This window comes from Rhamphochromis longiceps, linkage group LG10 (assembly GCF_057381845.1).
Source record: "Rhamphochromis longiceps isolate RC_006_pf linkage group LG10, R_longiceps_female_GT1.1, whole genome shotgun sequence".
In the NCBI taxonomy this organism is placed as follows: domain Eukaryota; kingdom Metazoa; phylum Chordata; class Actinopteri; order Cichliformes; family Cichlidae; genus Rhamphochromis; species Rhamphochromis longiceps.
In genome coordinates, this window is record NC_140566.1 from 18,513,528 (window position 1) to 18,536,746 (window position 23,219).

General features: G+C 40.2%; 2 protein-coding genes across 6 annotated transcripts in view; both read right to left on the minus strand.

Moving 5' to 3' along the window:
* grik1a (glutamate receptor, ionotropic, kainate 1a) overlaps positions 1–8,260 on the minus strand; it is a 36,678-nt gene extending 28,418 nt beyond the window's left edge. For both annotated transcript variants that reach the window (XM_085420691.1, XM_085420692.1), the window contains exon 1: positions 7,872–8,260. In XM_085420691.1, coding sequence (XP_085276817.1) covers positions 7,872–7,998 — 127 coding nt within the window. In that variant the 5' untranslated portion in view covers positions 7,999–8,260. The remainder of the gene's footprint in view (positions 1–7,871) is intronic.
* Positions 8,261–10,245: 1,985 nt separating this feature from the next.
* Positions 10,246–23,219, minus strand: part of LOC146660702 (rho guanine nucleotide exchange factor TIAM1-like) — a 50,452-nt gene continuing 37,478 nt past the window's right edge. For all 4 annotated transcript variants that reach the window (XM_085420694.1, XM_085420697.1, XM_085420695.1 and 1 more), the window contains exons 18-29: positions 17,645–17,869; positions 17,288–17,356; positions 17,051–17,176; positions 16,669–16,777; positions 16,359–16,538; positions 16,087–16,205; positions 15,876–15,984; positions 14,147–14,205; positions 13,722–13,818; positions 12,799–12,886; positions 12,225–12,397; positions 10,246–11,977 (exon numbers count right to left, since the gene is read on the minus strand). In XM_085420694.1, the coding sequence (XP_085276820.1) occupies positions 11,346–11,977; positions 12,225–12,397; positions 12,799–12,886; positions 13,722–13,818; positions 14,147–14,205; positions 15,876–15,984; positions 16,087–16,205; positions 16,359–16,538; positions 16,669–16,777; positions 17,051–17,176; positions 17,288–17,356; positions 17,645–17,869 (1,986 nt within the window). In that variant the 3' untranslated portion in view covers positions 10,246–11,345. The remainder of the gene's footprint in view (positions 11,978–12,224; positions 12,398–12,798; positions 12,887–13,721; positions 13,819–14,146; positions 14,206–15,875; positions 15,985–16,086; positions 16,206–16,358; positions 16,539–16,668; positions 16,778–17,050; positions 17,177–17,287; positions 17,357–17,644; positions 17,870–23,219) is intronic.

Genomic DNA, 23,219 nt, shown 5'->3' on the forward strand with positions numbered 1-23,219 from the left:
TGTCATTCAAACAAACTACCAATGTAGTAAAAACGTACTTACACACAGTATAACACTGTCAGTCATGAACTGGCCTCCATCATCTTGATAGAGAATGGAAAAAGGGCAGCAAACATCCAAAAGAAGAGCTTTGGACTATACATGCATTTCATAACAAATTGCTGCACCTATTTCCCATTTTCCTAGCAAAACATAAAGAAATGAGGGATCGCTCAAGACTTTTACACCATACTGTACAAAAAATATCAAAGTTCCGAGCAGCAAAAAGGCAGAAAAGAGTCAAACAACTGAATAATACTCTGGTAAAAACATACAAATTATCAAGCTGTGCTTTATCACTTCAATTTGTACAAATCCTCAAAAAAGAAAGAGCAAAAAGAAAAAGTTTGGCTTTATGGGATGTAGCTGCGAACATTTCTGAAAGCATATTATTAATTATTATAATTATGTCATCTCAATCTCAGTGAAATGGACTTTAAAAGTAGAAAAAACTAATTTCTTCACAAGTCGTTATGTTTTTTGGATTTCAAAAACGGTGTTATTGGTGCATTCAGTTATAAATGCAACACAAAGGCTTTTCAAATCCAAGTGAACAATGGTATTCACTGGGTCTGCATTGGTTCAATGCCCACTCCAGGATTATAAGAAATGACTTATCTGTAAAACCACGGTTAGCATTCTGTGCATGCTTAATGAATATTAATTTGAGCACAAACACCACAGATTCCCACGCACCCGCATAAAATTCACAGTCACATTTAAACAGGTCAGCTATTGTTTGTTTCCCCCTGCTGCATAATGGGGTTAAAAAAATAGCCAAAATCTAATAATCTGATATCAAAAATAAATAAACAAGTAACCAAATTGAATCCTCTACCCAGCAAATCATTAGTATCAGCATAGAATTTCACAATTGGTGGATCCCTAAAATAAATCATTATAAATGACACCAAATCCAATTATAATCAGAGGAAAACAGTAGCACAAACTGTGTGTCTGAGTAGCCACTGATGCTCCAAAAACTCAAGAATAAATCTGATCTTTGTGCCAGACTGCCATGCAGACCTGATCAGTGTCTTCACCAACCCACTGCGGAGAGATAAATATGTTTGTGTCGGTGCATGAAGAACTGTGAATGATCCATCTTCACTTTGCTCTCTAATTACAAACAATTATGTTTTACATCCGTCATGTGTGATTCCTTCTTGGAGAGCAGCTTGAACTCTCCTGTGGCTTATGATTGCTGCACTTACAAAAGTTATATATTTTTTTTAAGCAAGGTGTTTTTCCTTGCAAATGAATTCATGTAACTAAGAGCACTAAAAGCATTCGTTTATAATCCCAATAATGAAGAATAATTTGTCACAGGAATGCGCTTCTGCCTGGCACATAAATGGACGTGAAAGGTTTTCGGGGGACCTACAGGCTCTATAAATGCATTTGAACAGCGGTTGTGTAGATAAGGGTGACCATAAACATAAAATCTAAGTTATTTTTTAATTTATTAAGAGAAAATTAGTGCTTTTCTAAGATGGGTGTTATTCAGCAGTGTTTTAATGATCATTCTGATGCCATAAAAAACGACCAATAATATGATACCAAAAAAATCCCAGATCAGAGACAAAACCCAAGACGTTAACAATGTGTTTTAGTGAACTGCCACAAGATTCTCCTTTTTCATCAAAAAGACGTTTGATCTGATGACAATATGAGCTCATTTTCCATTTGCATAAAGATTACTGAGATATTTCAGTACTCTGGCACAATCTGGATACAAACTGTGTGCACAAATGAGGGAAGCTTAGTCTGCTGTGTTGCAGTATATCAAAGTCCCAATTTGTTTTTATGCAACACAGTTCCAAATGATGATCGATTTAACCGATTTTTCATCAGACCTGAAGCCATCCAAATAATGTGGCTTCGGTAACCCTTACAAATTAGCAGTCATTATTTTAATGATTTTATTGGTCAGTCACGATTGTTTTTGATGGGTTAGCGCTCTTTTCTTATGCAGAAATCAATTTTCTTTGAAGCCAGTATAGTCATTAAAGCTGTAACAAGCTGTCCCGGGGACTGCCACTAAAATCTAGTGTGGCTATTTTACATGTCAAAAGCCTTTTTGCCACATAAATATGAATACTGGGGGAAACAGCAACATCCATTAAGGTGTTTCACCATTTTTACTTTACTGTAAAAGAAACTATATTTTTCTTTTTTTCTTTTATTGTCTTTTTCAGAGCCTTTCATTAACTCTTGTCTTCTTCTCTACTCTTATTCATGATTATTAAAACGGCTGTTTCAGTCCTAATTTGTTTGCAGAAGTTTGTCTGGCACACACTGTAGTTGAGTCACCGGAGGGCAGTTAGACGTCAAACTGCCACTCAGTACCAGAGGTAGATGAAAGGTGGCGCTTTCTAACACTTCCGAAAGTTCACTGAGCTGGATGAGTAAGAGAGTTCATCTTTTTGCTCACGATGACAGAAACTACAGCCATCAGTTACTCTGAAAACAGTCATTGCCACACACTTTGGACAGGCTATGAAGCCACAGGTAAGGGCAAATACATCTGGGAGGATATAAAAGGGGCCTCAGGTGTCGCACTGTCGTTCTGGCTGAGGAAAAATATAGGAAACATTTTGTTCTCAAGAGCAAATCAAGGGAGCTGTGTGACGGGCAAACAAGGCAAACGTGCAATTGGGGAAGTAAAAACTGAGGAGAGAAAGAGAAAATAGGGAGACACAGAGAGAAACAACACCAAGAAATTACTGCAAGGGCACCGAAAGGGCAAGGAGTGAAGTCATGGTGTACTGTGTCAACCGAGCGAGTTTTTTAAAAACATTTTCAATACAAGTGCAAAAACTCTGAGAGGTCAAATGATGTCATGATGTCTGATATTGCTTAGTAACAGAGAGAAATCTCGAAAATCAAAGCCAAGACACTCAACATCCTCTATATTTGACAAATTTAAAATACATAAACGTCTAAGAAGGAGACTTTAGATAAATTATTAGTTGACGTTTGCCATATCTTGGCCCTGGTTTTGAGATATGAAAGCCATATGTTTATAGCTGAAATCATGCCCGACAGAGTCTCTCTGCCAGCATGCTGGACATGTACAGATGCCACTTTATTACTCGCAATCCTGAGTTTTATGAGACTGGAGGATCAATACATACAAATAAATAAGGTCAGTCAGGTAGTTTCATGACTGCAGCTTCTTCTTATGTCTCAAGGACAAAAATACTGGCTACCTACTTGATAACTGTGTTTCTGACAGAGCTCATTTAGCCATAGTCTATCTATCTATCTATCTATAGTATTTATATAACACTTCAAGGCACCAAAGAGAAAACTTTAACCAAGAGCCCCACCCTACGCTGACCCCCTATGAGCAAGCACTTGGGGAAACAGTGGGAAGAAAAAACCCTTTTAACATGAACAAAAACCTCTCGCAAGACCAGTGCCTCTTTTCCCCTTACTCCTCAACCAGCTGCGGCAAAAGGAAAAAAAGGGAAAGATGCAAATTATGGAAGAGAGAAGAAAAAATTTAATGACAGGAGTGAAATGAGAGGCGTAGGCAACTAATGCATATTGCATCGTGGGGTGTGCTCCAGCAACCTAAGGCTATGGTAGCATAATAAGGATGCTTCAGGGTCACTTGATCCAGACATATAAGAATTATCAACAAATAAAGTTTTAAAAGTTTTGAGCGTGTTTGTCTGTACTCCACATGGTAGCTGCTTCCAGAGGAGAAGAGTCTGACAGCTGAAAGCTCTGGCTTCCTTCCTACTTTTGGAAATCCAGTAATCAGTAAGCTTGGCGTCAGTGAGCAAAGTTCTCTGTTGGGATGATATAATACTATGAGGTCTTTATGTTGGAGTCACATTATTTAAAACTTTGTTTGTGAGAAGCTTTTGAATGCACTTCTAGATTTAACAATGAAGCCAATGAAGAGAAGCCAATAACGTGCCAAAATGAAGTAATTTGCCCGAGAAGACATTCATTCATTTTCCTAATAGCTTTTCTTAAGTGTTGAAATAAAATCAGGTAATCTATAATATTAATCAGGTCCTCTGTTTATAAATGTAAGTTACAGCTCCTGCTCAGCTTTAGCAAATCGATTTAATAGATGGCAACACCTGGAGCCAAACGTTGCAGTTCTTTGATTTCTCCTTCTTCTTCTCACTCTCTCTCTCTCTCTCTCACACACACACACACACACACACACACACACACACACACACACACACACACACACACACACACACACACACACACACACAAAGACATTGATATTATCTGTATGTAAATGTTTTGGAGTTGTGAATTATTTCTGGGCTTGTGTTGTTTAAGAAGTCTGAACCACCAAAACTAAACACATCGGTCCTGAATTATCATGAATTTTAATGTGTAACCAAGGGCTACACTCCTGATGATAAAACCATGTGCATGTGCAGCTGGACTTCACAACAAACAGGAACCAATGCTGTGCATGCAAAACAAAATTTAAATGTGTGGGCATGAAGATTATTAAAAGATAATAATAATTGGAGCTGACAGGTTGGAATCCACTTGGCTAATGTAAGCTCTGTTTTAGAAATCAACCATTTAGCAACCTGTTGTAACACCCAGGTCCCACCCCCAACACTCAGAAATGTCTCATATTTATTTTTTCTTCACTTCTTAAACATGCAACCTCTGCTTTGTAGACTGATGTATAGTTTTGCTGAGCTTGACACAAGAGACAATATTGTCCAATTAATCTGCAGAAGAACCAAAGTGCCTCTTTACCAAATGTGGGTTCACTGTACAACTTAAATACATAGTAGATCCAATATACAATTTACAAATGTAATGTGGAAACTTGAAACATCAGGCCACATACAAGATTGGGCTTTTCAGTAGAGACAGTGTGGATGTTAAAGCAGAACAAAAATGGAATATTTATCAGTTCTTTACAGAATCCTTAATCCTTGTCTTAACAGACAACTTAGCAAAGAGCTTATTTTAAATAGTGTCTTTAGGGACTTTGTTTCTAGCAGTCTGTTGCAAAAACATATTTGTTTCCAAATTCTTCTGTTGAGTTTACAAAAATACCAAAGATAACACAGTTTGACAGGGATAAAATCGTATTTTTCACCGAAAATATGATTCCCTAAGCATTATTACACAAAAACTTGGCAAATCTCTTGGTAGTATCACTAAAAATAATAGGAAACTGAAAAAGTGAGAACAGGAACAGACACTGCAGGGCTAAAATCTATCTATAGTAGATGAACAGTATCTAAAGGTCATGTCCTTAAGAAATAAGAGAAATACTGAGATAAAACATCAGAATCAGAATCGTGTTTATTGGCCAAGTATATGTGCAGACACATACAGGGAATTTGGTTCCGGTAGATGGTGGCTCTCAAGCACAGCAATGTAAATCACACACACACACACACACACACACACACACACACACACACACACACACACACACACACACACACACACACACACGTGTCTATATATACACATTACACATACATACACAAAGCTGTGTAAACCAACTATAGATAATGAATCTAAACTTATATACATAAACTACAGAAATGAATGAGGTGGAATGAATACTACAAAATGTACATAAGGTGCAGCTGCAGTCTGGCAGTGGGAGCAGTGTGACAGGTCAACTGTTAAGAAGGGAGATGGCGAGGGGAAAGAAACTGTTCCTATGTCGGGTGGTCCTGGTCTGCAGGCTTCTGTACCATCTGCCAGAGGGCAGCAGATCAAAAAGTCTGTGTCCAGGGTGTGAGGGGTCTGTGATGATTTTCCCTGCCCGTTTCCTGGTTCTTGAGAGATGCATCTGACCCTTCAACTGATCAACAAAACTTCATCAGAAATGATCTCAGTGGAAGGGTGGCTGTCAAGAAGTCTCTCTTAAAGAAGGAAAACAGTCCATAGAAAGTGTGGAGGCACTGTCTGGTTTGGTGCTGCATTTCATCCAGTGGTGTTGGAGATTTTGTCAAAATTGATGGAATTATGAACACAGGAAAGTACCATCACATGGAGGAAGCCAATGATTTTTTTTTCCAGTATGATGATGATCCTAAACACACTGCCAATGCAGTAAAAAAAAACATATCTGGGTAAAAAATACTTCTCAAGAAGCCCAAAGAACTATTTCTCAAGACTACTAACAGAAATTACAAAAGAATTTCAAGCATAAAGGTTTTCACACCAAAAATTAGACTTTCAAGCTCATTATAATAGCACAGACTTCTCAAGTACTGTGTTTTCAGGCATATTTGCAGATAATTCAATTAATCACTGCATCTAGTTTCCATTTTCCCAGCAAAATATGACTAAATGAAGGGTGGCTGAACATCATGGAACTTTAACATTTATTCTTTAGATGCATAAAATATAAAATAAAATAACTCCTTTAGCCTATTGCTAAACCCAAAGATTCAAATGGGTGGCAGTGACAGCAATCCTAAATGTATTCAGTCAATTAGATCCACATATTCGAGTCTGGCCTGACTCAAAGCCTGAAAGTGATATGCTTGGATAATGAACACAGCCCTCAGTGCTCACCAAGCTCCTCCTGTCTAATCAAATCTAGGTGTAGCCTTCTGACTCCTCACCTCTACTAAGCTGATGACAGCAGGATTGAGAATAACTGGCGGGCATATTTTGAATGAAAATGTCTCCAACAAGAGTGTGTGAAGCCATGACAACATCCAGAGAAGAATCAATAATCTATTACTTTTACGTGTTTGTGTGAAACCTCGTGCAAACCCACTGTTGAGGAGTACTTGTGGTGAGGGCTAGTTCTTTTAGGTTCAGCAGCTAACAAGATGGTGTATCGGTCAGGATACAGGAAGGAGGACAACAGGCTTCCACTTTGCTGGATTGTCACCGCCAGCTGTTTTATTGCCACCTAGATGCTCAGTGTTGCCAGCAGTCTGTAGTAACAAACAAGTTGCCATGAGTATATAAATATATACAGCAACAGCTTCACTAAGATACATATAAAGGATTAAATGAAATAAACCAACACATCCATCTGAATATACACATAACAGGACATATATAATTTGAACTACGCCAATCTTACATCTCTTGCTCCAAACACAGAAAAGGACACAATTAAACACAGTGAGAATGTCATACATAGCCGAAGCATCCACTCTAACTGTAAACAAAGGTGCCTACGTCATTTCCTACGACTCCACCCCACACAATATTGCAGAACATAGACATAAAATCCCAGAGCCTTTTATACACCCACTGTTGGTGAAACAACTGTTCACGAGCTTGTTTCTGTCAGAACTGCAGCATTTGTAATTAAAAACACATTGATCCGCAGCATTTCAAGACTTTCTATATAATTACATTTACCAGCAAGTTGGTGTCTAGTGAAGATGATGAATTAAACAGAGGTGTGAGTTTAAATTAATTTTATTTTAGTCAGAGGGGATATTTATCTTGTATTGATTTCTATGTAAACTATCTTTCTCACATTGCTGTTTATATAGTAATGAAAATGCAAAACACTGAATCTGTGGCAAATCGATCTCCTTAAATACGCGAGTAAAGTTGTCAAAGTATTTTTTTTTAAGCTGTACGGTAATCGTTTCCTTTGTATTGACCCTCAGTGAAGCTTAATCCCAATCATTAATGATAATAGCACAATCACTTTCGATGTGTATAAAGGCTGAAAATTCGGATGCAAAACGGTCATCGCAGACCCAGAGTGTTCTTAAATCTCAAAGGGAAAATGAAACAGGTCACACAAACGCTAGACTTTCGTTCTGACTTTTCAGTCAATTTACAAACGCAGGGAAACGACATCAGCACCGTGCGTAAACTGTTGCGCTTACCGATTCTGAGGACTTGCGTGGAGCTCAGAAAAAGCTGAGCCGCGAAAAGAAAATAGCCAAAAAGTCTCTTTCTTTCTTCCATTATTCTCCCTCTCGTTCTCGAAGTCACGGCAAATGTCGAGACCATGACAGACAGAAGCAGCTTCTAAACGAGCCCGGGCACACCTGACGCGCCATGCCAGCGCGCAACCCAAGTTTTATTCCCAATTTGATGATCCCACTCTGCATCACTCCATCGCGCAGAAGAAACCAAAGACGACGACAACAATTTCCACGTGTCCAACTTTCACATGCAAAGTCAAATCAAGTCACGTCTTCTTAACATAGCTGGCTGCGGTGGGCTACAGCAAACGCGTCCACGAGAGTTCGTGCGCCTCCGAGGATGCAGATGCCAGAGGGGAGTGAGGGCGCACGAGTCGGGCCAAGCGAGCTTAAATTCAATTAGCTTCCGGTGAGCATTTTCAGAATAGAACTCAAACCTGCCTCGTCGTGGAGGTTTTGCAAAAATACGTAGTAGGCAATGGATGGAGTTTCTTTCTTTCTTTCTTTCTTTCTTTCTTTCTTTTTGCTTGTTTTAAAAATCTGCATTGACCCAAAGTGTGTAGACGATAGTTATGAACGTTCGAATAAAGATTTTGACATTTATTACCGTATTTCAATCAACTATTTGGAATCACACTGAATCATGTTTTTTTTTTCCTAATGGTAATCAGAAATAATTTTGTCAAACTTTCAAAGCTTTTACTCTGAAGGTACTCGCGGTCTGATTCAGCTCGTTTTTGCTAGTTTGGCTGCAGTCGCTTTGGATTAAGGAGCATGGCAGATGGATTGGCAGCGGTTCTCCCCACCGGTCCTGATGAGAGGAGAATAATCTTCAGGTTACAGGGCAGAGGCCAGATTATCTCTCACTTCAGGCAAAAACGAGGTTTGTATCTGATTGGATCACTGGATGCCTTCCCATTCAGTCCCATGACTCTCACAAGGCAGCAAAAATAACGAATTGTTGTGTAATGCGCTTTAACATCCCTGAAAGAGAATTGGCTCAATCATAATGACTTCCGGTGGAGAATCATTTTTATTACCTTGTGGAGGAAACTCATCTGTCCACTACTTGACTGAAAGCTCCATGGGGTTTGCCAACTCTGCGCTACTGCTTAATATTGTGACATTTAAAAACGGGCAAAGACACCAACAACCTGGCATCTCACAATCTTGCAAGTCTCAAGCAAAAACCCATCACATCAGAAATGACATTTGTTTATCAGGATGTTTGCGAGCTCTTTAAAATCTGGGAGCCAAGTGATCTAAGACAACCAGCTAGCTCAACCTGGAGCCCTGACAAACAGCCTATAGACAAACTTAATTAACTCGGAAAATGACCAGCCTGCGTCTCCAGAAATAGGCCTCGGGCAATGGTCCTGGACAAAAAATAAAGGGGGGGAGGGGCATCTCGTCTGATATGAATACCGAGCAGAGTCGTCTCCTTGTAAAGTTTTTTTCTGTGCCACACATGTAGAATTCCTGACACTCCAGCAGAAGCAAGGGTAAATGTATCCTTGTATCCACAACAAGGATACATTTTAAACAGAATTGGTGTGTACAGCTTCTTTGTGGGGAAAATTAATTACGACAGATAATGCGACAATAAATTGTGGTTGTTGGCTGCAGAAAATGAGTTCCTTTGAAAATGAAGAAATGGAACATTCACACCAAACTACATTTAGAAAAAGATTTATTTTTACATTTAAAAAAAATCAAAAATGCTCCACAGTTTTAAACGTACAAAAGGGATGGGGTCGGGGGTCAAAGGGAATCATTTGCTTCCAAGGACAAGTGATTGTACCTCAGTCTCAAGACCGTACTGACCATTCTGAGCCAGCTGGCTAAAATCTAAGAAACCAGCTTCATCATTAAAAAGACAGAATTAAGAAGAGAGTATATCATTTCCATCCATGTTCCCTTCATTCTGAAACGTAGCTGCTTACACATCCCCCCGACACACACACACAAACAGTTGGGTATTAAGTGCTTGTTCAATACATCCATTAAGGTGCGCATGACTATGTTGAGCACAGCAATCAGCAGGTTGTTATTGTTGTGACGACAAAGTGAAACAGCACTGCCTGGTGGACAGGAGTAGTAACGCAGAAGTGGAAATATATATAGAAAATGCCACACGACAAAAGTCAACGCAACAGATGAAAGCTGAGGATGACGTCTGAATCCATTAGAGCAGTTGTGGGCAAATAATTTTCCTCAAGGGGCCACATGAGAAGCTGGAACTATTGATTAATACTGAGCAGAATGGATTTGATCAGTATTCAATTTGTGACCCCTGACGGGAGGTGAATCGCCCAGTCCTGTATTTGAGTGAAGCTGGTCAACTGCATGACTGCCCCCCCCCCCCTTTAAATTATAGTACAGTCACTAACACGGTCCTTTCAAACACAAGAGACAATTCAAGTAAACAGGACTATAGAAATTACTCTGGTATTTATCACAGACATGACGACGACATGGCCTCAGTGGCAAAAAAAAGAAGAGTCCAGAATAATAATGGACTTGATGAAATCAATTAGTTACCAAAATAAAAAGACATTTTATTTGAGAAACACAATTAAAGACTCATCATTCACACAAAGGGAAAAATAGAAGTTTGTTTCTGGCAGCAAACACACAAAAGGTAGTTTGTAACACTGGGCATCTGTATGCGATGTAAACATTGAAAAATTACAGTATTTTTTTGAAGGCAGTAATTAAATAAAGAACAAGGTAAGGATATGAGAGGGGACAGTGATATTTTTATACAGCTATACAAGTCAACAGCACTCTATTGTTCTCCTGATTATACACTGTTGTGTAGCTGATATTAAGTTAAATTTTTTTTTTTTTTTTACAAAGCACAATAAAGCTAGTTAGATGTCACCGTCCTTTATGCAGCAGTCGTTAAGCCAAAAGCCCCTGAAGAAAAAAAACGGAAAAAAAAGTAACACACAGCCCTTGAGTGTTCGAATACAAACGTCAGAAAAATATAAACACCCACATTCCTGTGTTGAAAAATAGACTTTTTGGCCTGAAGGTCACAGTTCAGTGGTGATGTCTCCTCTGTAAAATGTGTGCGTGGTGCAGTAGCTGCCTTTACTTTCTGTGTCTGTGCACACATGCACTTACTGTTTGTTTATCCACATGAAGACACGCTTGCTCATTGACTCGCGTGCACATCCAGTGCTGTGTTCCTCATATGTTTAATGTTTACCTGCACTTCCTTGTTACTTTCCCCCCCCCCTCTGGGTGCTTCAGTACTTCAGGATTGTCAGAACACGGGAGGATGTGGGTGAGGTGGAAGGAGAGGGTTGTGCAGAGATACAGGCAGGATTTGTTGAGGTTCCCCAAATTCTACACTTTTAAAGCTTTTATCTGTCCTCACACCTTTTCTTTGACTCCTACATTATCCTACATAATCTTCATCATCTATCAGAAGACGTCACTGTTGGCAAAGTCGTCCCGCCGCACCCAGATGACATCGTGGTCCTGGTTTGTGGCCCCCTCCACAGCACACTGCTTCAAGGAAGCGACCTTTAAAGTTGAGGTTGCACTGCTCGGGAGAGAAGCACCGCAGGAAGTAATGGAGTCTACCAAGCTGGAGTCATCCCCATGCTTTGTTCGATCAGCGTCCTCCTCCTGCGTGATCTCACACTCTGCTCCTCCATTCAGGTTGATGTCTTTGCCCTGTAGGTTCAGTCCTTTCATCTGCTCCTCCAGGTTGTCCAGTTTCGTCGACATGGCTCGGACAGACGTGCAGTACTCGTCGTCGTCGCTCAAAATGTCCGTCTCCTTCACCTGCCCGACATCGGTGCCCTCACACTGATTTTCATAGCAGCCCAGGTTGAACTGCTCTTCCACCCAGCGGTCCGTGTCCTCTCCCTGAGGTTTGCAAGGCTGAAGTTGATCAGACAAGTCGGATTTGGAGCAAGGGCGGGAAGAACGAGACGAGGGGTCTTCATGAGTGCTGTTGTTGTTGTCTCCGTGGAAAACCAAGTCGGTATCGATGGTGATGCGGTTCCTCACCAACCGCCTGCGAGCTAGCGTTCGAGATGGAGCTGAGGCTAAACAGAGAAAGACAGGAAGGCGTCACCAGTCAAGGTCATTACTCTCAACCCAAACTAAACTGAGAAGATTTTAGTTAACTGAAATAAACATCAAATTAGACTTTTCCTGTCTTTCCTAATTAATGCCAAAATATGATGCATTTATAATAAAAAGTAATATACAGAACTATAATCAATCTGTTACTGCCTAAGCATGTTTGTCTGCATTGCTATTGAAACAGAACATATATTCAAACTCTGTCACCTGCTCTGTTCATGGTGGGCCGCACCCCTTTAAGGGCAGAAAGACGCTTGCCCCCAAATGGGACATACTGCTGGCTGGGGGGAAGACACTCTGTCTTAAGCAGCTGCCGTCGTTGCTTCTCCCTAAGGATGGAGTGAACTGCTTTCAGGAAGTCCTTCTTACTCTCTGGAGAACTGCAGATCAGACAAGAAAACATGAAAGACCATGAAAATATTGTAAGAGAGAGGTAGCTTCAGTTTGATGGGGTTCTAACTCCCCCCCACAAATCTTCATTTTTGTAACTGCTGGGGGTCTGCGCCTAAACTTTGGAACGCTCTTCCTCAGCCTATCAGGTCAGCTGAATCAGTGCCTAGTTTTGAAAGACTACTAAAAATAATTTCTATAGGTTCTCTTTTCTTCAATCTTTTGCCAATTATCTGTGGCCTTTTGTGTGTATGCAGGAAAAAATGACCATGACTTTGTGAAACATGTATAAATATGTACATTTAATTTAAAAAAATGTTTTTTTAAAGTGCTATACAAATAACCTTATTATTCGTGTTCATACGTTTTGAATCTGTATGTGCAGTTTTACCTGAAGCACAACTGGAAGCTTCTCTCTGGTCTTCCTTCAGATTCAGACCTCGTGTGGACAATTTCACAGTCCGCCGTGGCCTCTGAGTCTGAGAAAGGCCCAGAAGAGAAAAGATGTGAAATACATTTGCAGAAGTATTCAGTTAATTTCCATCATCAATTTCTTTTCCCTTAACAACAGGCCATTAGGCAGATAAACAGCCTTGTTTGGGCTGAATCGCCGGAGGGTGATTTAAAGTTCACTTAGGACACAGAGAAGATGTGAGAAAGAAGGCATGCAGATCTACTAATGAGTATTTATCTGTTGTGTCTACAAAAGGTTATTTATTTTCTGCAGGAGAGGAAAGCAGCATCACTGACAGGCCTCCAAAGCATCTTAAGCGTCTGTCACAAAATGCTGATTTATAACCGCGGTTATTTTGGGGAACAGGGTAACATGCAAATGATCTTTTCAATGATCTTGGCATAAAAACTAAAAAAAGAGCAATTTTGCCTTGGATAGTCTGGTAATGGCTTTAGGCACTTTAAGGTTAGGCTAATTAATGCATTAAACAAGTCATAGCCTCTAACACATAGAAAATCCAAAATCCTTTCATGATTTTTTCTCGTTTCTTCATGAAAACACTTTTATTAATGTAAATTTTGAGCTTATCGCTACTCTTCCTAAAAAAAAAATAATAATAAAAAAAATGTTGATATGTTGTTGTCCAACACATTCATACATTATAGACTAATGGTCAAATAATACATTTTTATTGCACAGGTCTTCTATTTGAAGATATGCTATAACTAAATCCATGTGTTTCTGGTGTAATTAGTCCATTCATGTTTATGTAAAACTCCAAATCAGTCCTCAAAATGCTAACAGTACCTACGGGAAAATATTAAAAATTGCTGCATGTTAGTATATTTAAATATACTCACTTGGGAGGGTTCGGACTTGCAGAGAATCGGTTGCAATCATGTGACGGAAGCGGATGGGATCTTTTTCATCGCCCCCAGACCCGCGATGAGATGCACCCTGAAAGATAGAGACTGGTCAGATATTTAATGCATAACCGCTGCAGTGCATCAACATGACAGCAGAGAGCATCAGAGTGCAGGGAGAGAGAGGGTTCATTGAACAGACACAAGTATCTACTATACTGTACTATGGGGAGCGTGCACACACGCAGTTACTGCAGCTGCCAATAACTGCCCTCACACAACCATGAAACATTAGCTTAATTATTTCTGTCCCGCATGCAATGTAAAAAGAGAACACGTTAAAAGCACTTCAGAGGATGTGCACCCTCCATCACTGTGTCTTAAAATGCAATTAAAATTAAAAGTCCAAAAAAGGTACTTACAATTTTTTTCCTGTGCTTAGAGCAGTCCTTGTAGACAAATACAACTGCTGTTTTGAACACTGCATGCGGGCAGAGAGAGAGAGGGGGAGAAAAGAGAATTGATTAACAGGGTCTGCATTCGTTCTTTGCGCAACAAGCAACTTCTACTCACTGTCGCCTTGCCCAAGAAAGCACATATAATAAGCAGATGTAATATTTATTGTCAAAAGTGTCTCAGCTGAGTGCATTTTAAAACACATCCCAGGCACTTCTGAGTAGGTGTGTGAGAACTGCATATCACACCATTAATAATCACTTCACCCAAAAAGTGAAAAACAATGTAAAGATCCCAGTTTGCATGACTGGGTCCATTTGCCCATTAACTGAAATAGCACCGAGCAGTACCAAAGCCTGACAGTAAAGCCTCACACGAAACAGTAAAGTATTCATAAATGCAGAGCAAGTGCTCTTTCATAAAAATGTAACTGCATGTAGCTCCTCTGATAAGTTTAGAAATGTTCATGATGAACAAGAATGTCATGGCAACACTGGTTTATTTTCTGGGATGATATTTTTACATCTTTGACATAAAAAAAGGTGCAAAAGTTGTGGTTTATTACATACATGACAGGTTCTGCTTGGTCACATATTTGAAACAACTTGTTTTGGCAGCATCAATAGTTTCCTGGGAAATACCCAACTTTCACAGACAGACCACATATTTGCCATCATTTGTGGAGACCGTTCTAAAATGTTTATCCTAGCCCCGTTCATCCATCAGTGCAGGTGTTCATTGAGTTGAATGCATCACCTTTATCTCTCCAACATACCTCCAGTCTCTTTATCTCATCTGACCTCAAATTTATACTGGGTTCAGTGCAGTTAGCTGCAAACTTAGGTTCCTCTTAAGGATCCTGACCATCAGAACCAAGTTCTTCTGCGCTGAGGGTTGTAGATTATTCCGAGAGATATTCTTGAGTTGTGTTAATCTTCAGTCATATCTACACTGAGTTTCTGAGACTTTCCCGTTGCACTGTGTGCCAATTGAGCCAATGAGAGTTGTCAAATTAACTCTTTGAGGGTTGCGATAGAGAAGCTACTAGCTGTGAACTGTGAGGACTAAAGGGGAGTTAAGAACAAGGACATTAAGTAAAGTTAAGTAGCTTTCAGCACCACTGAATTAATAATCTAAGTTTACGTCATTTCAATTTAAAACAGGACGGCACATTACTTAGCATTAGTACTTGGATCCATTATGTAAATGTGACAGCAATTTTTCACCTGCAGTCCCTCATGTGGGTGTTGATTTCTATTAATTGTGCTTGTTCTACAATCATTCTGCCCCATGAAAAAAAAAAACCCTGTTAAAATTATGAAAAATAGAATATAATAATGACATTCATGTCCATTATGCAAACTTCCAGCTTCAGCTGCATCTATGGCAGAGTGCACTAGAATTAGCAATGCTTGGTCTACACAGGTTTTTAATCTATCCTGTGCATAAAGACGCAAACTGTATATTGACCTTTTTTGATTATTCATAAAGAAGAGCTGAGGCTGAAAATGAAACCTATGATAACTCAAAATGTAGACAGTTGATCAGCTTAGGTTTGTAATCACATTAAACATCAGTACAACAAATCCCCACTTTATGGAGACTCTGTTATATTGTAGGTATATCTCTGTGTTATGTAAGGAGGTATTCCCGGCAGCCTGAATTTCAGGTGGTATAATCTACATAAAACCGTACCAAAAGCAGCTAAATCCGGGTCCTTTTTGCTCTTGGCCAAAGAGGTTTGAGGGTTTATCCATGCCACTGTAGAATGTAGTAAAAGATCCCCCATCGAGAGGTCAGCCACCTGTGATGCATAAAGTAAAACAAAACAACATGTTAACAAAAAAAGCAAATAAGTCACAGGATCATTCACTGGGCTTAAGGCTGATACATTAATGTGTTCTACCTCTTTTTTATCAGCAGTCTGCTCGTTGATCAGCTGGTCAAAAACAGCGCCGTACTCCTCATGAAGCTTTTGCATCTCATTGATGTGACTTGCAACTTTGTTCATGGCCTTAATTGCAACTACATGGGGCAAATATTTATAGTTAAAACCCCAAATCATTGATTCACCAACACCATATCCTGAATATACAAAGTTCTATGTAGCAGGCGAGTAGATGATGATGTACCATTTCACCACAGTTTTAAATGCTCAATGAAAAAAAGGATACTTACCATCCAGGTGGTAGTGTTCCTCACTGTCCGGGTCAGTGAGAGAATAGAGCTCCCTTAGCAGAAGTGGATACTTCAGCACTCTTTGGATTGGTTTGATCAGGTAAGACTCGAGAGTGGATGAATGTTGCTGTCTGGGATTTTTCTCAGCCAGGAAGGCCTTGAATTCTGGATCGGTCTTTGCTGGAGGAGCGGAAATTTAAACACCGATTTATTTTGTGTAAGGCACAAGGTAACGCAAAGACTTGCTTTTAAAAATAGTAAGGGGTGACTGCATGCTTGGCATGAGGCAAGAATCTGTTAATGTTTTTACCTTTAGCGAGGACCTTTGGGACTTTGGTGTGACTGGCGCAGAAGGCGCTGTAAATCTTAAAGCGATCAGCATAATACAGGAATGACCCACCCAACGAGAACAGCACCTTCTGCAAAAACAGACGAGTATAACATACAATCATAAGATTATATGATCGCATTTAAATGATGGCAACGCACATTATGTGGAAATTCCAATTTTGAGAAGCTGCTAAATAAGAAAGAGTCTCAACTTTTTCTTTTTTTTTTTGACTAACATAAGCTCTTTATTATGCGTTATACAAACAGCAGTACCAAGGGGGAGTGTTCCCTAAATGAGACAAAATAATTAGAGGATTTGAAGCCAAATGAAGCAGTTGGGTCTAAAATCAACATTCATTCACCTTAAATTGCTCCACCCTTTCCAGCCTCTCCTGGTCTGGCATCAGCCTGATTCCATCTTCCAGCGTGCGTAGGAACTCCACCTGGAATTCCACCATCTCTCCGAGGTTACCAAACAAAACGTCCAGCTGCAACACACATCACTGTCAGCACTACTTTCGAGCAAAAATCGTGTATAGGTTATGGTATCTAAGCAGTTTATTTCAATTCTTGGATAATAAATATCAAGTGAAGAGTACCTCATCCTGAGTCAGGAAGCTCTTTTCCTGCAAAGGTTTCAAGTAGCGCTCTATTAGGCAGTTCAGATCCTGAATGAGACAGATATAAACAAGATCAGCCTGTCATCAGATGCTCGAGGAGGAATGAGGCATGTCTTGTGTCTGTTGATTTGAAGGCTATTTAATGAATCATTTGCAAAGATTTTAAAGAATGGATAGAAGTCAACCGCTTGCGGGTTTCAACATAACTCACACTGACACAAAAGTATTTCAGCGACGATGACACAGGAACACACTTGGCAAAACATTTGTGAGTCTGAGACCGTAGCTGCATTCTTGCGGCACGCTCAAAGAACACTTCAGAGACCCTGTACTCACTTTGACATAAGTCTTCTCCGTCTCCACCAATTCATTGATGACCTTGCGCAGTTTGTCAGCGTGGGAGAGCTGTTTCTGTGTGGCCGCGGCTGCTGTGGGTGGTAAAACCGACACAGGGCTCGGAGAAAGGGATGACGAAGACGATGAGGAGGACGACGACATCGGGCACTCGGGGGGATTGATGTCATGAAGGCCGCGGCAGAAAACAGTGACCTGCTCTGTGCTCTGCTCAGAAAGAAAAGGAAGCAGAGCATGCAGAATTTTTAAGGGACCGCTTTAAAAACCACTCACAAAAATTAATAAAATAACTAAATGACTATAATATGTAGGTTTATTTTGAGACGTACGCATTCATCATTAACAAGACATTAAACGCATTCCTACAGTCTGCTATGTATCAAAGACACCAAACATGAAGTCTAAGGAGCTTGGAAAGAAAAGAGTCTGGACTTTTTTAATTTGCTTGAAGACGCCTCACCTCTCATCCGAGAAGCTTCTTCAGTTCTAGGGTCAAATGAGGGTCCTCTTTTGAGGAAGAGAAAGAAGCCATCTATGTCCTCTGTGAACGACCATCTTTGAACAGAGGCGGTGGCTTGCGACACGAACTGTCTGCCATCCAGTTCTGAGATCCCTTCCCAGACGCCTTAACGCCCACTCACATCCTGAGCCATCTGACCTCAGGAAATGATAGGGTGTGGTTAGGTTTCACAATGAGCCCACCCGAAACCTTGGCTGATTGTGACCCACACCCATTTTGACACCTTGGCTCGTGCGATTAGGTAGAGGATCATTAGGGGGGTCCATTGTCCCTCTTGGGGGGATACTCCCACAGGGTTTAAAACTGGGACTCTCTACCATTTGACCCTAGAACTGAAGAAGCTTCTCGGATGAGAGGTGAAACGTCTTCAAACAACTTAAAGAAGTCCAGAAGCTTTTCTTTCCAAGCTCCTTAGACTACAATGGCCTGGATGACTGAGAACCTTCACAGACATACCAAACATGAAGAAACCTGCTAGATTCAGATTGTTAGCAGACCTAATAAGGGACTTGTCGCCTCCTGCTCCTTTTCTGCAACTATAAAACCAGCATTCTCTGATATTACTCTTAGAACTTGTTCAGTAATGACCAGAAACACATGTCACACATCATCCATAACATTACACACTGGAACCAAACACTGAGAAGAATATATTATGAACATGAACACAACAGAGCGCTGCATATTGAAAAATGGACAAAGTGAAAAAGCAGCAGCATCCAAACCAACAGGCTGAGTGTGTTTTTAAAAAAAATCTAATGTTCTACAAGTAATACAGCAGCATGTCTCCCTGCTGCACCAATGGTTATGAGTCTTTCCAGCATCTGCCAATACTTTCTACAACAGACTTCCTGTAGGTAAAGAGGTGTCTCTGAATTCAAACCCAGAGTTCAATAGTTTTCTTTGCAAGCCCAGGCAGGCTGTCACAAGGACTGAGTTCTTCTGAGAAATCTAGAAAAAAATAGATGTACATGTGCATATTATAGATTCTCTTTCTAACGCCAACTATAAGAGAGCTCAACTCTAAAAATCTCATTAATTACCAGTCCTCCTGTCCAGAGATGACACTGAACCTTTATTGTTTATTTCCAGTGTACATGTTAATCATTTATAAAGCAACCTTTAAAGAAAGGCAAAAGAATGTAATCGAGAAGAAAACTACAGGTAATTTAAACTCTAAGGGACAAACAAAGACACTAAAACCATCACAAAGTAAAACTACAAACTGAGTCGTGTCAAGCTGATTGATGATGCAAGTTTAAATCTGTATTATCTGTAGGCAGCACAAAACAGGTTTGATCCTATTTCAATCGCCATTTACTTAAACGGGATGCCACCAGTGTTACTCAAGGAAGCGCTTTTGAGAACATATGTTACAAAACTATCATTTTTATGGGTTCAGTGAAAGTGTTTACTTATTGTAATCTCTGATATGGCAGTACACCTCACTGTGTGCTGCTGATAGCTGATTTATATAAACTGGTCAGCTGGGGAAGTGGCTTGTCTTTACTGATTCAATGCCTTGTCTCCTGCTGGACTGCAGCAATGACAAACATAATTTTCCATTGTGGTATTCAAACCAGTTTTGCAAGTTTGCTATACACACACACACACACACACACACACACACACACACACACTTGTTTGCACAGCAGAATTGGGCAAACAAAGATTATCGACAGTCCTCCTATCACTAACTAACTACAGTCACAATAATAAACACTTACCACAAAATGAACTAAAAGTCTGAATACAAGTAAAATGACACAGGTAACTGAATTTTGTGTAGCATCCAAATAATTTACATTGCTTACAAAGGTAATAACCGCATTAAAAAACATATCCACAATAAAGACCCTTTAAACTCCCCAAACTGACCTTACACATCGCCGAGAACAAGTTTTATCAGACATTAAATCTTGTTCACCGAAAACAGAATACTAAGGACCGGAAAAGCATGCAAGGATGAATGTGCTGCGATCTGTGCAGTGAGAATTCCTTCGTGTTTCTAAACACAACAAGCCGAGCAATGACACTGCCATTTTTGGCCCTAAAAGCGAGGTCTCGCCCTTGACTGCCGAGTGGCAGATGGGGCAGTGGCAGAGACAGATGACAAGAGATGGGGAACGAGGAAGGAGAAGAAGAATGGCAACATGATGCCACACCATGACCAATAACTAACTTTCACACTGGCAATCTAAGTGACATAGAGAAAATTGTGAAGAGCATAACTAATAGGATTCAATGACTATTTATCTGGGGTTTATTTAAACCCCAAAACAAACAAGTGCAAGCTTCGATCGCAGATTCTAATGTGCAGTATAACAGTCATTAGCTCGTCCAGAATCGATGCCATTTTACTCCCCATGCCACTGAGATATAAACACGATATAGTAAATAATAATAATAATAATAATAATAATAATAATGTCTAAAAAAAAAGGGTAGCTCATACACTCAAAATGTGTCATAAGATACAAATATTACATAAAATATTAAAAAGGGTTGTACAACTAGGGATTGCTCTAAGCATAAGCTTAGCATTGCTGGTACAATACCATGACATTATCACTAACCTTTGTGGGATTGCATCCACAACACAAGCCACCTCACACACACACACACACACGCACACACACACACACACACAGCTCACCAGCTGTAACATGTCATAGATGGATTCGGTCGGTGGCTTAGAATTTCTTCTTCTCCTAAAAGCGGACATCCCGGCAGGTGAAGTTTCGACGAGAAATCAGGTTTTCATTTCCTGTCCTGCTTTTCAATTCCAGAGTGCTTCCACTCTTCCTCTGCCCCGGGAAGGCTGTGTTTTTCTGCCCTGTGCAGAATGTAGAGTTGCCGAACTTGTCCAGCTAAACTGATCAGAAGTGCTAAAGGAGATGCCTGCTATTCAACACTCACCCTGCTCTGCAAAACACTGCAGCTGGTAAAATCATTACTGTGGCAGCTGAACAAATGGGTCATTAGGCAGACTGAACAGAACAGATTGCAATGAACAACAGCACTCCCATGTCACCTTATCCTACAGCGTCTATCCAATCACTTTCTATTTTTTCAATCCACCGGCTGTCTCTGCATGCTGCCCTGAGCGCCAGTCTCCACTCTCTTCTTTGCCTCGTATCTGTCCTCGTTGCCTCTTCCACTTTTCTGTCCAGGTGTTTGAGAGGAGCGGTGGCAGGCGGCGTAGAACAAAACATTAAATAACAAGATCAAACCTCACACCCTCATGAGAGATGTAAGAAGAGATGGGAGGAGAAAGGAGGGAGGAGAGAATGGGTGTTGAAGAGGCAGTGGGTGGTGGGAGCCAAACACTCCAACAGGCATCTGCCTTCTCTCTCTCTCTCTCTCTCTTTCTCTCTCTCTCTCTCTCTCTCTCTCACTCATCACTGCTGAGAAAGACTTATGTCACTACATGCTTGTATTTGAACTTGCGCTCCGTTTGGAAATGGGTTTTAAGAAATACCGTGGTTAACGCAATTATTTCTAGAATAACGACAAAAAGAACACGTGGAAACCAACTCAGAAAAAGTTTGTGCCCTAATGCATCAACTATGCATCCCACAGTCAAACCAGTTCTTGCCATTTCCAGAAACTATGTCACACAGGTCAGAATAAGTTCTTTCTGAACATTGAAAATGGCAAAAAATAAGTATATTCCACATAAACGATAAACTTTAATCCTTTTTATAAAAACAACAGTTGGAGTGGAGAAAGAGAGTCGCAGCTTTTCTCCAAGTCCAGCACATGCAGTCTTTATTAGCACAGTGACTAAATGTACTATATCCTTGACTCGGAACAGACAGGGAGGAAAGTCTAGTATGACAGAGGAGCATGGAGGCAAGCACAAACCTGCTCTAACACCCATCAGCTGAAACCATGCTGAGCGAGAGCCAGAATAACCAGAGATTGCTCATATCCACACACTTGGCACACAGAAGCACAGCACACACATCATTTCACAGCTATGCAGTGAATTTTGACATGCAATAAACACACACACACGTATAAGTAAATGGAAATGTCTAGCAATTCTTACGGACGTGCCTCCAATGCCTCCTTGCACAGTGTTTGTCTAAAAGAACAAGCATTTACTTGTCAATATTTGAGCATGGACAGGAAGGAGGGAGGGAGGGAGGAGAAAGGAAAGGAAAGGAAAGGAAAGGAAAGGAAAGGAAAGGAAAGGAAAGGAAAGGAAAGGAGGATATGTCTTGAAGTTCAATTTCACTGGAGATCAGGAAAACATGCAAATCCATAAATCCCTGCAAGGACTGATGGGATATACAGAGAGAGACTTAAATCATATAATCTGAAAGCATGATTATGTTACGACATGAGTCTTCATAAATCTGCACAGGAACATTTCGAATTCAGAGCCGTGGATTTGCAGACTACAGGCTTCAACTCAAAGTTGTAATGGGTGAAAAAAGTTAGAGGCACTTTTTTTTTATTCCCTTAAACAGCAGCAACCAGCCAGTTCTGATAACACAGCATTAGAGGATTAAGTCGTGTACATTTGAATTTATTTAAATTTTGGAAAACCATCAGAAAGAATGTGTTTTCTTGGTGTGTGTTTACCAAAATATTCTAACACTAACATACAAATTGATGTGTTATTTCTGCATCCTCAGTGTTGACTTTGTGAAGATTATTGCTGCCTTAGAGGCTTCATAAATCAGCACAGTGCTCCCTCCAGTGGAATTTCTGTGGAAGAACAACAGCATCTGAGACAAAGGTGAAAAGGCCCGATTGGAGGGAAGGGGGGCAAGTGAAAGCATAACTGAAGACTTGTGCCACTTATACAGTCATAATAGCCAGAAGCTATAATAATTATATTAAACAAATAGACTAACTCCAAATGAACAACTGGAATTATATCATCAAGAATAAATCAAAAACAAACCTTGATAAAAATTGCACACCACCCTTCAAACACTGAATAATGTATTTTCTATTTCAAATGCCCTCAAGCCAAACTATTAGACATTTGTAAATTATTATCACACTTGTCAGTGAGGCTGA